Genomic DNA, 17,664 nt, shown 5'->3' with positions numbered 1-17,664 from the left:
CGCGGAGGTCGCGCCCGCGCGCGGCACCGAGTGGCGGCGGCGGAGCCGCGCATCACCCAGCCGCGCCACGCAGCTCTGCCCCCACGCGTGTCCCGCCCGGCGCGGCTGTGCCAGCTGGCGGGCGCGGGGAAGGGCGGTGGGGACCCCCCCGGGCACCTACGCGCGTGTCTGGAGCGCTGCTGCTGCCTGCCCGCCCCGCACCCGCCCCGGGGGCGGGCATCGGGAGGGTCCCGGCGTGTTTCCCCACTGGGGCAATCGACGCCAAAACTCCTGCGTGGACACAGCTTGTTCCCATCACCCCAGGATGACAACCACCGCCCCGCAGCACCCTGCGATCCCCGTGTCCCCGTGCCATGCCAGCACGCTGACAGCCTGTCCCCACTCGTGTCACAGGTGGGAGTGGGTGGCCCTACAGGGCACCATGCCGCTGGGGCAGGATGGGCCCAGCTGGAAGAAGAGGATCGAGGATATCCAGCGGATCTATGATTTCCGAGATGTCCTGGGCACGTGAGTTGCAGACTGGGGTGACACGCCAGTGACAGCCCACTTGCGGTGACGGGTCTGGCCCCTCAGGCTTTGCCCAACCTTCCATGTGGAACCAGCTCAAATCCTGGCCCGAGGTGGGACTTGCATATGAGGGGACGTGCTGTGGGGCACAGGTGCCACCTCCCTCTGGCATGGCTGGTTCCTGGGCTGTGCTGAGGGTACCTGAGGGTGGTCCCCTGGCTGGCACAGGAGTTCCTGGCGGTGCCCACGGCACGGTAAGGCTCTTAGGCTGGATTAGCAGGTTAATTATGTCAGGGCTTATGGCCCAGCACAGCGCGAACGCACAGCCTGTCCCTCCTGTCTCGTCCCCACCTGGGCACTGCCAACAGCTCTGGCTGGCTGCTGGGTGGCCCTGGGTGCCACAGGATGGCACAGCAGAGGGCTACTGCAACCCACATGGGGGCTCAGCCCCAGCACAGCTCGACCTCGGCAGCACCACAGCCTTGCCCTGCCTGATATGGGGATGGTGCGGCCACGCTGGGAGGGCGGAGGGTTCCAGGCATCCTATCGCTGGCAGGGTCCGTGTCCGGCCATCCCAGCCAGCCGCTCCTGCTTGCTTTTCTCCTATAAATAGCTGGACTTTCTGCCTGTCGCCATGACAATCGTGGCATGGCGGCACCGGCAGCTCCGGCTGGCGGCCCCCGTGCCCTGCTCATCCCTCTCCCCCCCAGGGGGGCCTTCTCCGAGGTGGTCCTGGCGGAGGAGAAGGCGACGCGGAAGCTCGTGGCTATCAAGTGCATTGCCAAGAAGGCACTGGAGGGAAAGGAGACCAGCATTGAGAACGAGATCGCCGTCCTCCACAAGTAGGGGCCGTCCCAGCACCGGGGTGGGGGTTTCACTCTGTGCCCCCCCACCCAGCACAGCCCCCCACTGCCAGCACTTGCTGCGTGTTATTGCCAGTGCCCAAAATAGCCAGCGGCGCATGACGACCTGCGGCACGGAGCCTGGCTGCTCCCTGTCCCCTGGGGGCTGGCGTGGGGGCAGCCCGGTGCCCTCTCACCACCCTCTCTGCCTCCCCCCGCAGAATCAAGCACCCCAATATCGTGGCCTTGGATGACATCTACGAGAGTGGCACCCACCTCTACCTCATCATGCAGCTGTGAGTGACGCTGGGGGGCTCCGGAGGGGCGGGGGGGCCGTGCTGACGGGTGCTGCCCATCCCTGCAGGGTCTCGGGGGGGGAACTCTTTGACCGCATTGTGGAGAAGGGCTTCTACACCGAGCGGGACGCCAGCGCCCTGATCCGCCAGATCCTCGACGCCGTCAAATACCTGCACGACATGGGCATCGTCCACCGTGACCTGAAGGTGAGCAGTTCGGGGGCACACGCAGCACTGCCATGGCACCAGGCAGCAGAGACCCCAGTGTCACCCCTCCCTGTACCCTCCTCTCCCCGCAGCCCGAGAACCTGCTCTATTACAGCATGGATGAGGACTCCAAGATCATGATCAGCGACTTTGGGCTGTCAAAGATCGAGGGCTGTGGCAGTGTCATGTCCACAGCCTGTGGCACCCCTGGCTATGTGGGTGAGTGCCTACCATGGGCTGCCACCACCCTAGGTGTGGGGTTGGGGTCCCCTCTCACTGCTGCCTTCCCCCCAGCCCCTGAGGTGCTAGCACAGAAGCCCTACAGCAAGGCAGTGGATTGCTGGTCCATTGGAGTCATCGCCTACATCCTGTATGTATCCCCCCTCCCACTCCCTTCCCCTCCTGGGGGCCTGGCACCTTGGGGCTGCCTGGGACCAGCAGCCCTCTCCCCACTGCCCCGCTAGGCTCTGTGGTTACCCTCCTTTCTATGACGAGAATGATGCCAAGCTCTTCGAGCAGATCCTGCAGGCTGAATATGAGTTTGACTCACCCTACTGGGATGATATCTCGGATTCAGGTGAGCTGGGACCACCAGGGCAGTGGGGCCTGTGAGCCTGGTGTAGCTTCACCATACCCAGAGGCACTCAGAGCTTCTCCATGCTCTGTTCCAGCCAAGGACTTTATCCAGCACCTGATGGAGAAGGACCCTAGCAAGCGATTCACCTGTGAGCAAGCCCTGCAGCATCCCTGGTAATGGGGAGACCTATTGCTGTCTGCCCCCCTCTCCTGCTCACCCCACAGCAGCCATGGGATAGGGGTGCCCTGGCTGACTTCTGTCTTGCTCCAGGATTGCCGGGGACACAGCCCTGGACAAGAACATCCACCAGTCAGTGAGTGAGCAGATCAAGAAGAATTTTGCAAAGAGCAAATGGAAGGTGAGTGTGGGGTGCTGGTGGGTGTTAGGGGGTGCAGCAGCCCCTCAGGCACCCCATACCAGCTGACAGACACTGTGGGGTCAGTAGCAAGCTTTCAACGCCACGGCGGTGGTGAGACACATGAGAAAGCTGCAGCTGGGAACCAGCCAGGACATCCCTGGGCAGACAACTCCCACGAGCCCTGGCGAACGGTTGGTTGGGGGGACCAGCAATGGTGAGCCCCAAACCCCCATCCTCCTCCCAGACCGCTCAGGCTGCCACCAGGATCTCACCCTGTTCCTCCCTGCAGGGTCGGAGTGTGGGCGCCCACCCACAAGCAGAGCTCAGCGTCTCCCACCAGACTGAGCACAGCCCCACACAGCTGCCTCCAGGGGGGCCCAAGGGGCTCCAGCCATGTGGGGTGGGGGGGCTCTGCAGTGCAGGAGCAGGGGAGATAGTGGGGAGGCACCCTGCTTGGCTTGTCCTGGTGATGTGGAGCTGCCCCCACTGCAGCCTCACAGCAGAGTTCTGCATCGGGGCAGGAGCACACCACAGAGCCCCCCAGCTTGGGGCTTTGTCCCAGGCCCCTTCCCACACCCCTTCCCTCCCTCCACACCTGGCCTGGCACTGTCCCACACCCCCAACCCCAGCATGTTCAAGGACAATTTTCCAAATGGATGTTTCTATTTTATTGCTTGTAATAAAGGCAAGAGGCCAAAGGTGCTTGGCTCAGCTCTGCACTAAGGGAGCTGGACACAGCCCTGACCTCCCCAGCTTCACTGCCCAGGGCAGCAGCTTCCCCCGTGCACACAGTGGGCAGGCAACAGGCAGCAGCCCACACTCCTCTGTCCCAGGCTGGCAGCAGGTGCAGTGTCCCATTCCAGTCTCTGTTCCTCCTGGCGTGTCCCTAGACGAGCCCACCCCCAAAGCTGTCCCAGCCTCAGCTCTCTCAGGCCTGATGCTGGCTGCCAGCTGACTTCTGGCCCTTGCGGAGGTCGGCACAGAACAGGACCTGGCGTGGGGAGATAATGGGGTGGGCATGGCTTGGGGTGGGGGGCAAGAGTGCAAGGAAGGGGGTTTACTCACTGCCTGTGCCCAGCCGGCATGAGGGCCCCACAGCCCCCGGAAGAAGTCGCCTGCAGAAAGAGGGTGAACACCAGTGTGGGGGTATGCTGGCACCATCCACCACCATCCCTGAGGGTGCCACATCAGGACCCAGCCCTGCCCTCACCGATCTCCTGGTAGGCGCGGGGGGTGAGGCTCTTGCCGCCCAGCGCCACGCCATAGCGCTGCCGTGCGATGTGCCAGACGTGGGTGTCCACAGGCACCGCCTCCGCCTTGTCCAGGGACAGCAGGCACACACAGTCGGCCACCTGCCACCAGCAGCACCCAGTCAGCCCCCAGTGCTGGTCTCTGCCCCCTGTCCCACCCCCGTCCTGGCACCCACCTTGGCACCTACACCGGGCAGGGCGCACAGCACCCTCCTGGCCTCGGCATAGGGCGCGCTGCGGAGCTGGCACAGCCCCTCGGGGCCGAGCCCCTCGGCGATGGCCCGTGCACTCCCACTGACAAACCTGGCCCGGTACCCAAAGCCCAGCGCCCGCAGCCGGGCCTCGGCATCAGCACCTGGGGGGGCACAGCAGAGGGGCGTGAGTGGGCACAGGCGAGGCCAGGGCGAGATGACAGCAGCGGGGTGCTGGTGGACCTGTGAGCGCCGAGAGGGATGGGAAGGCATGGAAGGGCCGGGAATCGAGGCAGCAGAGGCGGCGGCCGAAGGCCTGGCAGAGGCGCTCGATCATGGCAGTGATGCGGGAGATGTGGTTGTTGGAGGTGCAGATGAAGGAGAAGAGGCACTCGACGGGGTCCTGCCGCAGCACCCGCACGCCTGCAGGCAGGACGCTGTGAGGGGAGGCCGAGCAGGGGCTGTGGCCATCCCTTGTAGCTCCGTGGGGCCGCCTCACCTGGGAAGTCACTGGCCACCTTGCGGAACAGGGGGTCGGCCGCCCCCCAGGCACGGTACAGGGCCGACAGCCCCACGTCCAGCTGGAAGTAGTCCCGCAGGATCCGCTCCGTCTCTGCCGCGTTCAGCTTGGCTGTTTCGGCGGGGCACTCATCCCGCTCCTCCTCCTCCTCCTCGGCGTACACGGTGTACCAGAGCCGATCCCCGTCCTGCCGCAGCGTCCAGACGCGGCCCCCCAGCACTCCCGTCCAGGCCCCCGGGCTGCTCTCCCACCACCTGCCGCACACGGGCGCGTCGGGGCCGGCTCGGACGCGCCCAGCTGGGCCGGGGCACACGCGAGACCCCCGCGCTGGCTCACCGGAAGCTCTGTCCCGAGGAGAGCACCAGGTCCAGGCGCAGCTCGGCCGGCGGGCACGGCACCCAGCGCCACAGCGACGGGCAGGCGGAAGGGGCGTCCCGCAGCTTCATGGGGCCCGGGGAGCCCCTGCGCGCCGCTACCCGCGGGGGATCAGGGCACCGCCCGGCGCTGCGCCCCCGGCTGCCCCATAGCCCCGGCCCGGCCCCACAGCTCCCCAGAGCCCCCCAGCCCCGCACCGCCCGGCCCGGCCCCGCCGCTCCCCACCACGGAGAACCCCGCGCCGCCGCTGCCCGCCCCGCTTCCGCTGGCAGCCGGAAGCGGGCCCGGAGCCGCCGCACGCGCCCGCCCCGCTCCGCTCCCGCCCCGCTCCGCCCGCAGCGGCCGCGGCTCCGCAGTGGAGGTTTATTTTCTAAGAATCAATAGATTTTTTTTTTCTTCCTTCAAAATAAATACAAACAACGTCCGAGCGCGGGGCCGGCCAGGGGCTGGGCCCAGGGGTGGGGGCAGCACGGGGGTGCGGGGCGCGGGGAGCCGCCCTGGGGCACGGCGGCGGCCAGAACAGCATCCCGGGGAGCGGCGGGCTGGGGGAGCGGGCACCGGGAACGGGAGAGTGAGGGGGGCACGGGGGAGCGGCCCCACCCCTCCCGGTGCCCCGGCCCCCCGCGGGTGCAGGCCAGCTGCACGGGGTGGGGGTCACCGAGCCCCGTTTGCCCTGAGATTCGGCGGGGGAGCGGCCGGCGGCGCCGGCTCAGTCGCTCTCGCTGGAGTCGCTGCTCTGCTCGCCCTGCACCTTGTTGCGGTGCTGCATGGCGCGGTGGTAGGCGATCTGCACCGACTTGCGGATGTTGGACTTGCGGCCCTCCAGCATCTTCTCTTTGTCCAGGTCCTGGTTCACCCCCAGAGGCACCAGCTTCGTCCGGGGCAACCACTGCCTGTGGAGAGCGGGGGGCCACCTCGTTTGAGGGTTACAATCGTCTCTGGGGGCCCCCCCACCAAAGCCCTCGGCGCCCAGGCCTTACCAAGTGCGCTTGTTGTCGAAGAAGAGGACAAGGTAGAGGTGCTCGCGTGCTTCCTGAGTCATCTGCTCCCCCAGCTTCAGCACCTCCAAGGGGGGCACAGGGATGGGAACCCCATGGTGGAACATGCCTTCCCGCGGCATCTTGGGGTCAATGATCTGCAAAACGAGCAGGGCAGGGCTGAGAGGAGAACAGGGACCCCAAGAGCCAGTCTGCAGGGAGGGGACATGGATTTCGGAGGCCCCGATAACAGGCAGTACTCACCAACGCTGGGTAGGAGGGGTAACCCCGGCACTTAGCCCACACCAGGTCCAGGGCGTCCAGGGAAGAATCCTCATCCTCAGACAGCCACCCTGCGCCACGCCCCATGCCCTTACGCACCACTGCACAGGAGGAGAGGGCAGTCAGCTGTGTCCCCCCGGGTGGTGGTGCCAGCCAGGCACACAGCTGTGCAGCCACTGTACTTACTGCCGTGCCCCACGCCTCGTCCCGTGCCCACGGAGTAGGACTCGTTCTCTGTCCCTGATGTGTCCTCACTGCTGTCCTCTGGGAAGTTCACTCGGGAGAAGGAGGGTTTCCCTCTGCCCTGCTTGGAGGGTGTTGTGCTGTGGAGACGGGGAGCAGAGCTATCAGTAGGAGTCATGTTAAGCTTCCAGAAACTGTCTTCCAGAGGGCCAGGCTGGTGGGACACCAGGGTTTGTGACCTCCAACTGCCAGCCCTGGCACCAGGAAGGACTTGGCAGGGGTGGGAAGGTGCTTCTGCCAGGGTGCAAGCCAGACCCTCACCCAGTTCTGGAGGACCAGACCCTCCCATCTTCTGGGAGGACCAGAAGATGTACCCTCATCCAAATTAGAGGCACAGGCAGGAAGCTGCTGGCACTGGCTGCTGGAGGGGCCAATGACAGAGCAGCTGCTGTGCCAACAGGGAATTCATGTTCCCTAGTTCATGCTCCCTACTGGCCCTTTGCCACACACTCGCACCTTTTAAGTTTTACATTAAAAAAGGCACAAACCCCACAGACTTCTAGGGATTAGCAGCTGTGCTGCAGGATGAATGAGACAGAGACCACTAAACGGGGTGCTTGTCCAGAAACTCAAGGCTGGGAGCTGCCCACTGCCACCCTGGGCTGTCAGCAGAGCCGGGCAGGGCAGTACCTGGTGCGGTCTGAGGCAGCGCTGCTGCTGCTGCTGCTGCTGGACTCCGAGTCGGAGCTGCTCCGGGGAAGATTGCAGTCGTTGCGGTACACCAGGAAGCTCTTCTTCACGGGCTGGTTCCCGCTGCTGAAACCGTTGGCTGGCAGGTCTGAAAAACACCCCAACAAAGAGCATTACCACCGCACCAGAGCCTGCCATGTGCTGCCAGTGGGACCACGCTGCCCAGCTGCACTCACCCATGGTAGCGTCCTCCGTGGATTTGTCACTGTCACTGTCTGAGCTGGAGCTGGGACGCGGGCTTCGCCCTCGCTTCCTCTGCCGCTGGGAGGACCCCATTATTGGGAGCTGGGGGGGCCCGATGGGGCTGCTCCCATGCCCAGGAGGGATCTGGCTGTCTCGATTCTTTGGGGGGCGTCCTGGACGTTTTGGAGGGCCTGCAGTTTTAGGGTTCTTCTTGGAGAAGAGCACAGAGGTCCTCCTGCCAACTTCATGTGCTGGGGTAGAAGAAGAATTGGGACCCAGACCTGGAAGAGAGAGGTGTCAGCTGCAGCCCTGATGGCAGGGACTGCATGACAGTGGTATCACAAAACAGCTTTGTTTCTGGGTTACATTATCTCAGAAGATCCTCCCTCATTGTAGGAAGAGCCTGCTTTTCCCAGTGATTAGGGGACAAGACTGGGATGCAGAGGTGGCAAATGCTCAGTGACACATGGTAGCTCTGCCTGGTGCTTTTGCTGTGCTCCCCATAGAGCCCAGCTCAGCATCTCCATCCAGGGAGCTGGCAGCTGGCCTGTGCGACTCAGCCCTGGGAGAGCATTTGGAGCTCAGCAGTCACTGCTGCTGCAACTCCCTCCCATGCCCTCCAGCAGGAAGGGACACCGAAGGCAACCTGCTCCATAATGCCTCTAGAAACCAGGCAACATGGCCAAGCTGGTAGGTCCTATCAGAAGGAAACAATCCACCCCATGCTCCACATCACACAGCTGGAACTGTCACTCTCTGGAACAGCATCCAGCTCCTCGACTGACAAAGAGATGAATTCACCAGGTGACTGCTGACCGCAGCTGTGAACACCAGCAACCTGCCAACCCTCCCCAGGGGCAAACACACACCAGGCTGTGGCTGTTTCATCCAATCCCCCCTGCTTGGCTGGCACAGCTCACTACAAACTATCCAGTGAGCATGCTGGGAGGGAGCCTGGGGAGGCACACACATCATACTTGGCACCAGCCCCTGAGGGAGGCACTACAGGAAACAAGGAGTCCCCACAGGGGGATGTGGGATAAGGGACTGTCCCACAAAAGGCCACCTGCCTCATTCCTATGGAGGAGTGAAGAGCGAGGTGTGTGTGGGGAGCTGCCCACACAGTCCTCCTGCCTAAGGAGGCACCTGCCAGGGCAGCCTCTCTCCAGACAGGGCTGTCCAGAGGCAGCCCCCCATGGCTCCTCAGACTGGCAGCTCTGGAGGGAGTATTACCTTTGCCAGTCTCCTGGCTGCTGCTCTCCTCTGCAGCACTGTCTGTCTGCAGGTCCTTCTCACAGGGGTTGTGGGACTGCAGGACGCCCCTGGCAGAGGAGCTGTGCCGCTCCAGCCCCTCCCGGCCCAGGTCCCGCGGGTGCGCGAGCTTCCGCCGTAGCACTGTGATCTCCTTCTTGATCATCTTGGCCCGGCGGGACCGCCCGATGCTCTGCTTGCCAGCGTTGACCTCGTCCAGCCGCTCCAGCAGGATCTTCAGCTGCTCCTCCAACGGCAGGTGCTTCTGATTCTCTGAGAGCAGCAGCCGCACATCTTCTGGGGAAACAAAGAGGAGCAGATGGATGGAAGAAATCGGGAACTCAGTGGAGCACCTCTACCTGAAAGGGCATGAGGCAGTCCAGGTTCCCTGCAGGGGAGAAGGAGCTGGGATGGCACTAAACACCTCTGTGGACCCTTTAGGGACGTTATCCTAAAAGACCAAGAGAAGGAGCCCTGTGGGAACTCAGGCAGTTGGGACTACTGGAGAAAGCAGGCTGATCAGCAGTTTGGAGTATACTGGGGTTCACATTGTCTGCAACAAGGATGCAGCAGGAAAGAAAGGACACACAGACAAACCACTGCCTAGAACCAACCTAATGGGGCTGCTAAGTACCTGGCTACCAAAACCATCAGGTCTCCAGGGAGTGGGGACACACAGCCCAGCGTTCATCTTAACCTCCCAGAGGAGGCAGCTCAGACTCTTGAGTGCCTTGACTCTGCCCAGGCTTTACCTTTTAGTAGCCCTCGTACCCCAGGACAGGGACCGAGTACCCACCGTCCTCAATGTCTTGGATCTGAGCCTCTTCCACTGTTACACAGTGGGGGAAGTGCATGCCTGTCTCGAAGTCAATGCCCATCTTCTCTGCCTGCCGGCGAGCCTGCCGGAGCACGGCACCTCCCTGCTCCCGCAGACGGATGGCTGCCCGGTAGAAGATCGTGTCTTTGGCATTGTATTTCAAACAGTTGTTAATTATCAGGTTGAAATCCTCCTCAAAATCATCGAAATTCAGATAGCGATAGGCTTCTAGATTTTGCTTCATTGTCTGAAAATCCATTGGCTTCTTGATGTGATCCAGATAGTCTGGGACCTGCATAAGGAAAGAGCCAGAGTTAAGAGCCCAGGAGCCACAGTTAGCAGTACCTGCTCCAAGAAAACAGTTGTTAGAGGAATCAGGTATCACTCCCTGTGCTCTGCCCAAATGCACATCGGGGAATGCCGTCTGCTTTTGCAGCTTGAGGAACAGCAACGCCTCCGGACTAGGAAGCCCATGTGCTGTGCTCAACCTGTTAGAGCGGATATGCACTCCGAAGCATTTTTACAGCTCCAGCACACACGCCAGCATCCTGTCCTCAACTCCTGCCTGCAGGCAGCTGGGATTCAGTATGCTACATGTTATTCCCTGGAGAGGGTGCTGCAAGTGCAGCCCCAGGGGTGAAGGTGAGTGCAGAAAGGTTAAAACAGAGCCATCCAGGTGGCAGGTGAGATGGTGCAGCCTTCCTCCCCATCTGCTAAGATGCCTCCATGCTGACCTGCTGCCAGAACCTTGCAGAGACCATGTGGACTTTTGCCATGCTCCCAGGCGGGGACTCAGTGACAGTCTCAGGAATTATCTCCCCTGCCTGCAGCAGTGACAGTCTAAGGGTCAAACCCATCTCTGTGCCATGCTCAGTCATCTAGCAGAGGCCTTCACAAGAGGACAGGTAAGAGCACGCTGACTGCTAAGGGCTGGCACTTTGCCTTTCCCAGTGGGAATCCCCAGCTGCTCAGACCCTGGGGTGTCACCAGTAATACACACAGAAGAAGAGCCAAGTGCTGTGCCCCAGCTGTCACCAGCTCAGCTGTTCGGCATTTGGCTCACCCAGGAGGGGCACTGCTGCACACCCCCTCTGGTGAGTGAGTGGTGCTGGCATGAGCCAGAAGCAGGCTGCTCAGGGTTCTTCTAGACCAGAACACACCCTGGGCAGCCCTTGGCACGAGCAAGGGACAAGTTTGAGTGAAGTAGAAATCTGGGGAGGGGGTTCTTACTTCGTAGATTTCTGTTACCTCAGACAGAGGGACCGGCTCACTGAAGATGTTGCCCGTGTCTTTCTCCTGCAGCTGCTCAAGGGTCTTGCGGAGGAGGATGAGGAAGGGGGTGAGCTGCATTTCCAGTGCCACCTGCTGCACTTTGATCTGAAACAAAGGAACAGAGTGGGGCTCAGCCCCTGGCCCCAGCCAGGCAGCGGGGAGGACTGTCCCCAGGGAGCAGCAGGGCGGCCCTGCAGGACAGCAACCCCTCTCCTCTCCTTGCTGAGGGGTAGGGACCTCCCCTCAGCCCCGTTTCTGGGGAGCAGAGGTGTAACACCGGCTCCAGCACCTGTGCACCCCACCTGTGCCTTGCAGAGCAGCCACCCTTGCTCGGAGCCATGGGAGCAGAGCGCAGCACAGCCGAGGGGACCCCGGCACACCTACAGCACTGTAAGGAGCCCCTGCTGATCCCACCCCAGCAGCTCCCCAAGGAGGGGCAATCGTTACCGTCTCTCTCTTGAGCTTCTCCCGCTTGCGTATCAGCTCCACCAGCAAGCGCGCACGCTCGAGGTCATGGCGCAGGCGCTGCCATGACTTCAGCTGCTCCTTCAGGGCCCAGTTCTTATCCTCAGTGTCTCTCTGTGGGAACATCAGAGACCATGAGCCGATAGAAGATGTGCTCCCATCTCTACCTGTGTGCTGAGGCTCTTCCCTGGCAAAGGGAACCAGCATGCCTGACCTGCTGGTGCAGCAAAGGTCACAGCTCCTTTCTTGAAACCTAGACAGGTGATTCAGTCTCACTTCTGGCAAGAGCTAAATATCTGCCCTTTGGTCATCAAGCCCTTAGGATGTCAGGGGGTGCACATACTGAGCCTCTGGAAATACTCTTCCTAACATGACTGACTGACTGCCTGCAGCTGCCCAAGAGGTCTGTGCAGCTCTGACAAAGTGCAACAGCTCAAAAAGGGAACAACAGCTCTAGTTGCTTTCATTTCTGGAGCACCAAAAAAAATTACAGCTTTTATCCTGCCATAGCCAAAACTGAGCAGAAGCAGCCTCAACTCTTCTCCAGCAAAAATAAGAGCAGACAAAGGTAGGAGAAACCCTTGCCCAGTCACAGTCAACAAAGGGCTCAGAAAGAAAGATTTACAGCTCAGATGGGGAGCCAGAAGAAAAATCTTCCTCTCTGGCAACAGATTTCGCATCTGTGAAGTGCTGACTGTGGGCTGGAAGCAGCACCCAGAAGGAGCATTTCTGGAGCAGTATTAGAAACTAGAAGCGAGGCCTTGGTTCGGTCCAGACTCTTTCTGGAGATCCCTGGCCATCTCTTTCAACACTGCCTGGCACAGTGGCCTCATACTAGAGCCATTTCTGGCAGGTTTGCCATCACTACTGGCTAAATGCAGGCAGAAGAAAGGAAATACCTTCAGTGTGGCAGCTTGAGAGGGCAGGATTCCCTTCTTGTGGCAGGCTGCCAGTGGTGTCGCTGCCTGGCAATTCTCTGAACTCTGAGAGCGGAGGAGAAGGTGAAGCAGCAAAAGCAGCTGGGGCTGCCCTTTCCTCGTCTGAAAGCTCATACCCCTGACCCCCATTCTGCACCTGCAGGCACTGCATGCAGCAAAGGCTCCAAGCCCACAGCTCCAAAGGCGCAGGAAGCATGCACACAGGCAGGTTCCCTGCAGCCCCCCACCAAGCAGCCCTTACCTGGTCGCAGTTTCTCTGTGACTGCAGGTGTGTCTGGAGGCGGCGGAGCAGGGGGACGCCATTGCGGGACTGTCTCTTCAGAGTCCAGTAGCTGTGCAGCCTCTGCATGAACTGGCTCTTCCTCTGGATGGTTAAACGGTTTGTAATCTTACTGAGCCTGAGGAAAGGAGAAGAACCACAGAGTCCATGAATGCATTAAGCCTGGCTGCTGCAGGAGAAGCCCTGGCTAGGGACATGTAGCAGCAAGGCCACCCCAGCACAGCTGAGAAGCTCCCCAGGCAGAGACCATCCTTTTCCACTGCAGGACTTTCTGTAACACCAAGTCACACAGTGTAGGCACAACACAGGATGCCAGGAAATGTGCAGCCTTGCCCCTCCATAACACACTTTTCTTTTCCACCTCCTGTCAACTTTTGGGCAAAGCCTGGGGCAGGTTGGGGTGCAAGACAGCCACACTGGGGCTGGACCTTTAACAGCTCCCATGGTCCCTGAGACCACAAGTGTTATGATGCTACTACCCCAAAACCATTATTTACCTGGCTGAGGGCCACTTGCTGTGATGGAGCTACCAGAGAAACTCAAACCCTGGCAAAGCACGAGGAGGGAGCAGGAGGCATGAGTACAACAGACATCCCATCCAAGACTATCCTGAACAGCTCAGAACACCACAAAAGGGATTGCTCACTTCCTTCAACAGCAGATAGTCTGGAAGGGCTGGGACAGCCTCCTTCAGCAGAGATGCCCTGCTAGTAGAGTGACAAAGGGATGAACCTTCAGCATCTCCCCATCTTCCAGGGACAGCTCTTCCCAAGGGATGACCCAACCTGCATCAGCCTCAGCTGGAGACTGGGGACAGCTGCCTCATATGCCATCACTGGCCAAGCACAGCTCCCACAGGAAGACATGTGGCATTCAGCCCCTGAAGAATTAATTAATCCCAACAGGATTCTAGCACAGTGTAGGTTTTGCTGTGAATGCAATAGCAGCAAGACCCTACAAACTGCCTGCCAGCATGTTCCCACATAAGAAAAGAGGCTCTTGCTATGGAGCAAGCCCTGAGTGAGCAAAAACGTAAGTCTGGGACACAAACAGACCGTGGTAAAAAGCCAGAAGCCTTGTGGCAGACCTGCCTCCCCACGTTACCAGAATGCTGCCCAGAGAGCATAGCCCATGGCTTCCATGTGCTCCTTTCCAAGTGCACAGGAGATAAGTCTTGAGGGTCTGAGGGTTTTGACAGTGTCCTATGGTCACAGCCCCAGCACAGCTCCTGCCACAGGAAGGAGAGCTCAGAAGCTCAGGGTTGGTGGCTCACCACCACAAAGGTAAATGCTTCCAAGCCCAACCTGTGCTCAACTGGGTGTTGCCTGCTGCAGGGTGACAATGAGATCCAAAAACATCCTAAGATGCCCTTATGTGCTTTTACATGCTGCTGAGGACATCCAGAGTCATAAACTACACTGACAAATTCTGGCAAGGCTTTTAGATGCTCTTGTTTTGGGATTTGCACGCCAGCCCAACAATCTAACAAGTCAAGGCATAAAGCAGTTGCAACTGTAACTACAGAGTGTTTGCACCTTCCCATGAAACCACAGGTTTGGAATGTGACAGAAACATAACCCCTGGTGAGGCCTCACACTGGGGAGTCAGCCTCAGGAGCGCGGTGTTCCTTGGCAGGCAGGAGCCCTGGTGCTCTCCAGCCACCCCTCCTCACAGACAGCTTTCAGCACCCGTGGCTGCCCGGCCCTGCTCCAGCAGGCAGCGCCAAGAAGGAGCAGCTGCTGCTGTGCCTGGCAGACAGCACTGAGGAAGCCCAGCAAGCAGTACGTGGCTGCTGGGATGGATGAGCTCTGCCCAGCAGAGCACAGGGATCCCCACTGCAGACCTCTCTGCTCCAGAGCCAAAATAACTCCAGGATTAGCCCATTTCCCAGGCCTGAATCACTCCCACACTTCTGTCTTTTGCCTGACAGCAAAAGGACACAGCCTCAGGAGAAAACAGACCTCAGCAGAAAGGAGAGCAGCTCCCTCCTCCCCGCCTCGTTTACTCCAGTGCCTGAGGTCAGCGCAACAGGAAGGGAGGGCTGGGAACCTCCAGCTGCTTCCTGATGCATCCGGCCAAGTTCATTCTCTACTGTTAAACTAACAGCAGCTATTTCCTGCCCTGCCGAGGGCCCAGACACCTCTGCGGGGCAGTGCATGGCCCTGCCTCCCTGCAGGACTCCCAGAGGAAACCACCGCAGCCCTCTGAGGCAAAAAAGTGAGAAGTACCTCTGCAAAAAGCTAAGAAGGGGAATAGGATAATGCCCACATGGGAAGCAGGACACAAAACATGGAGGAAAGGAGAAATTTCTCCCCAGCCCAGGGAGGGCAGCAGGTCGTACCTGTGGGGTGGGATGCAGGGCACAGAAACCACAGGCGCTGCAGCTCGTTTCTCTGCCAGGATCTTCCGCGCCTTCTTCATCTTGATCCTCGACTTGGCTTTTGCCTTTTTGACTTTCTCAGAACTCCAGCCCTTCCCCTCCTCCTCTTCCTCCTCATCCTCCTCTTCCCCCTCACTGTGGGAGAGGGCGGGAAGCCTGCGCACGGAGCCTGGCGGCGTGTGGATGTCGCAGTAGGCGGTTTTGCGCACGCTGAAGGAGGTACCATTGGCACCCGTCTCCCTGACGGGCTCCATCTTCATGTACAGCCCGGCCTGCTGGGCACAGGTGACATGGAAGGCAGTGTAGCAATTGGCTTTGTGACACTGGATGCAAGCCCCAGAGCCACGCTGCTTGCAAATGTAACAGGTCAGCTTCCAGCGCGCGGGCGGGATGTGCTCGATGCTGTCGATGGGCTCCAGGAAGACGGTGTTGGCAAAGCACACCTCCGGGATCCAGAGGGCACAGACCACGTGTGCCCAGCGCCCATCGTCCGTCTGCTTGAAGGCCCCCCCCTTGTTTGGGCAGAGGGCGCAGTCCACAGCGCGCGAGGGTGACTGCAGGCAGCGTCTGCAGAGCCACTGTCCCTCGGGGATGTAGGGCACCCCGTAGCACTCCTGGTGCACGGCCAGGTTGCACATGTCGCAGAAGAGGATGACGTTGCTGTTCTGACACTCCCCGTCGTTGCAGATGCAGCAGACGGCATCCTCATCCACCAAGGCGTTTGGGTCCCCCTTGTTGTGGCTCTCGAAGTAGGACTCCTTCTCCAGCCGGTCCATCAGGTACTCAAAGATCTCCTGGGGAATAGGACTCACGCCTTCGTTCTTCCGCCTCTCGTTCATGATGTCCAGCCAGATGTAATCCTCCTCATCCATGTCGTACTCCACCTCCTCATCCAGCTCCTCTGCCGACTTCTCAATGTACCTGGAAGGACAGCATGGGAAAGTAAGGGCATGTTTGACACGTCTGGAGCTGCTGAGCCTCAGCTCCAGGACTTCTCTGTGACTGAGGGAATGTTCAAATGCTCCAGATGAGCTCTAAGTCAAAATAAAGAAACAGGGACAAAGCAGGAATGTGCAGAAGCGGAAGGTGCTGCTGCACCCTGACTAGCAGAGCAGAACAACAGCAGCTTGGAGACAAAACAACTCTGGTCTAAGGAGCAAGGTCAGGCCTTGGAGACCATCAGTGCAAGGAGGGGGCCTGCATGGGCCACCCAGCAAGTGCCAGTGCTCTGGAGGCAACAGCCTCATGACCAAGACACAATAACCATGCATGGAGGTGCCATGTTTCATTAATTCTGATCATGGGGCTCTGTTAACTCCTGCCTGAGGTATTAACTGGGGCCACTGCATCCACCAAATCTCTCACAAAGTACTGTAAGAAAACAATTAAGAAGTATGCCCACAAACAGATGGATGCTACAGGTACACCTTGGTGCTGAAGAGCTCTGAAAATATCCCAGCATACCTCCAAAGAGAGAATGAGAGGCAAAAGGACAAATTTGGGTTTTGTTTTGATTTTAGGTGCTGTTCCAGCAAGGAAAGAGCACAGCAATCAAACTTCTGGCAATGACCTAAGCAGCAACTGAGAGCTCTGTAGATGCACAGACCCCTCAGAACTGTGGTGACACAAGGCAGAGCCCCAGGAACCTGAATCCATGGAACGGTCAGTTCTGTGAGACCTGGGAGAGGCAGACAAAGGCCATTTCCAGTAGCCACGGGCAAGCCACTTAAACAGAATGGGGCCAATTCCGCCTCCAAACCCAGGGCATGAGCCTGGGTGTCTCCTCGCACCCAGCCAGGGACAATACCTGTAGTACGAGGTGGGACGAGGCGGGGCGTCAGGGGTGTCCTGCTCCAGCTCTCGGTACACCACCTCGGGCAGCTTGGGGGTAGTGCTGGCCGAGGCGTTGTGGTGATGGTGGTTGGAGTCCTTGCGCTTCTCCTTGTTCTTGTGCTTCCCAGATTTGGGCGGGACGCTCTGCGTCTCCGTGTTCTCCTTATTGCTCCCATTCTCGGGCACCTCCTCGGGAACATCCTCGTCCTCGGACACCACGTCGAGATTATCGAAGATGCTGATGCGGTGGACGCGGCCATGCAGGTCCACTTCCACCATGCGCTGGGCCTGGGCGTAGGTCATCACCTCTCGGCCGGGCGACTGGGAGGTCTCGGAGGGGCTGGGCGACTGCTTGTTGGCGGCGCGGGCCTGGCGCCCCTTCTTCTTGTGCTTGCGCAGGGGGGTGTGCTGGGGCAGCGGCGGGTTGTCGTGGTCATAGTGGTACAGGTGGTACTCGATCCCGCTGTAGCTCTTGTAGATCTTGCGGCAAGTGCCCACCGGGCACTCGTAGGGCGGCTTGGTGGCCCGCAGGTTGTGGCAGAAGGTCTTCACGTCGAAATCTACGCCCATGGCGGGGCCGCGGGGGGCCGAGGCCGGGCCCGGGCCGGCCCCAACAATGGAGCTGCGGCGGCGCCTGGCGCGGGGCGGCCGCTGGGTAAAGCGCCGCGCCGCCCTTAGCAACCGCACTTTCGCCACGGCACCGCCGGGCAGCAGCACCGGGCAGGACCGGCGGCGGCGAGGACGGAGGGGACGGGGAAGGCGGCGGCGGCGGCGGCGACGGGGCGGGGAGGCCACGTGGGAACGGCGGGGCCGGGCCGGGTCGCGCGGCGATGACGGTGGCGAATCTGCCGCCTCGAATCACAGAGCCCGCTGCCGCCGCCCGGCCCCGCCCCAGCCCGGGCCCCTCGCCCCCCGCACCCTTTCGGTCCT

The 17,664-nt window shown here is 60.5% G+C and overlaps 3 protein-coding genes across 6 annotated transcripts; 1 reads left to right on the top strand and 2 right to left on the bottom strand.

Annotated features, from left to right (window-relative positions):
* Nucleotides 1–6: 6 nt before the first annotated feature.
* CAMK1 (calcium/calmodulin dependent protein kinase I) lies at nt 7–3,488 on the top strand. Of its 2 annotated transcripts, none has more exons than XM_039733966.1 (11): nt 7–507; nt 1,218–1,349; nt 1,571–1,645; nt 1,714–1,852; nt 1,945–2,071; nt 2,147–2,222; nt 2,317–2,429; nt 2,524–2,602; nt 2,700–2,787; nt 2,875–2,978; nt 3,077–3,488. In XM_039733966.1, exons 1-11 carry the CDS (start codon nt 305–307, stop codon nt 3,222–3,224), a joined length of 1,284 nt encoding a protein of 427 aa, XP_039589900.1. In that variant the 5' UTR covers nt 7–304; the 3' UTR covers nt 3,225–3,488. The 2 variants fall into 2 exon arrangements, with proteins under 2 accessions (XP_039589900.1, XP_039589901.1); XM_039733967.1 differs by having other exon boundaries at nt 2,875–3,001.
* On the bottom strand, nt 3,432–5,362 carry OGG1 (8-oxoguanine DNA glycosylase). Its single transcript, XM_039733968.1, has 7 exons — nt 5,085–5,362; nt 4,728–5,002; nt 4,472–4,651; nt 4,214–4,392; nt 3,998–4,139; nt 3,853–3,902; nt 3,432–3,778 (listed from the first exon to the last, which is right to left on the bottom strand). The coding sequence occupies exons 1-7, from the start codon at nt 5,192–5,194 to the stop codon at nt 3,716–3,718; spliced, it is 999 nt and encodes a 332-aa protein (XP_039589902.1). The 5' UTR covers nt 5,195–5,362; the 3' UTR covers nt 3,432–3,715.
* A 110-nt stretch (nt 5,363–5,472) lies between these two features.
* On the bottom strand, nt 5,473–17,353 carry BRPF1 (bromodomain and PHD finger containing 1). Of its 3 annotated transcripts, none has more exons than XM_039733945.1 (13): nt 16,709–17,353; nt 14,863–15,822; nt 12,483–12,639; nt 11,286–11,417; nt 10,815–10,943; nt 9,546–9,858; nt 8,732–9,046; nt 7,492–7,779; nt 7,256–7,403; nt 6,569–6,705; nt 6,365–6,483; nt 6,104–6,258; nt 5,473–6,016 (listed from the first exon to the last, which is right to left on the bottom strand). In XM_039733945.1, the coding sequence occupies exons 1-13, from the start codon at nt 17,302–17,304 to the stop codon at nt 5,833–5,835; spliced, it is 3,633 nt and encodes a 1,210-aa protein (XP_039589879.1). In that variant the 5' UTR covers nt 17,305–17,353; the 3' UTR covers nt 5,473–5,832. The 3 variants fall into 3 exon arrangements, with proteins under 3 accessions (XP_039589879.1, XP_039589880.1, XP_039589881.1); XM_039733946.1 differs by having other exon boundaries at nt 8,732–9,043; XM_039733947.1 differs by lacking the exon at nt 11,286–11,417.
* Between the last annotated feature and the right edge of the window lie 311 nt (nt 17,354–17,664).

This window comes from Passer montanus, unplaced genomic scaffold (assembly GCF_014805655.1).
Source record: "Passer montanus isolate IOZ18808 unplaced genomic scaffold, ASM1480565v1 scaffold9, whole genome shotgun sequence".
NCBI lineage: Eukaryota > Metazoa > Chordata > Aves > Passeriformes > Passeridae > Passer > Passer montanus.
Note: the sequence above shows the minus strand (reverse complement) of the source record. Positions and strands in the feature narration are given on the sequence as shown.

Coding starts and splice junctions, on each gene's coding strand:
- BRPF1 (XM_039733945.1), bottom strand. CDS start 17,304: ATGGGCGTAGATTTCGACGTGAAGACCTTCTGCCACAACCTGCGGGCC. Junction 10,944..11,285: donor AGAAGCTCAAGAGAGAGACG/GTAACGATTGCC, acceptor CCTTTGTTTCAG/ATCAAAGTGCAGCAGGTGGC. Junction 9,859..10,814: donor AGCCGGTCCCTCTGTCTGAG/GTAACAGAAATC, acceptor TTCCTTATGCAG/GTCCCAGACTATCTGGATCA.
- OGG1 (XM_039733968.1), bottom strand. CDS start 5,194: ATGAAGCTGCGGGACGCCCCTTCCGCCTGCCCGTCGCTGTGGCGCTGG. Junction 4,652..4,727: donor GGTGGCCAGTGACTTCCCAG/GTGAGGCGGCCC, acceptor TCCTGCCTGCAG/GCGTGCGGGTGCTGCGGCAG. Junction 3,903..3,997: donor CCGCGCCTACCAGGAGATCG/GTGAGGGCAGGG, acceptor CTCTTTCTGCAG/GCGACTTCTTCCGGGGGCTG.
- CAMK1 (XM_039733966.1), top strand. CDS start 305: ATGACAACCACCGCCCCGCAGCACCCTGCGATCCCCGTGTCCCCGTGC. Junction 1,350..1,570: donor GAGATCGCCGTCCTCCACAA/GTAGGGGCCGTC, acceptor CTCCCCCCGCAG/AATCAAGCACCCCAATATCG. Junction 1,853..1,944: donor TCGTCCACCGTGACCTGAAG/GTGAGCAGTTCG, acceptor CTCTCCCCGCAG/CCCGAGAACCTGCTCTATTA.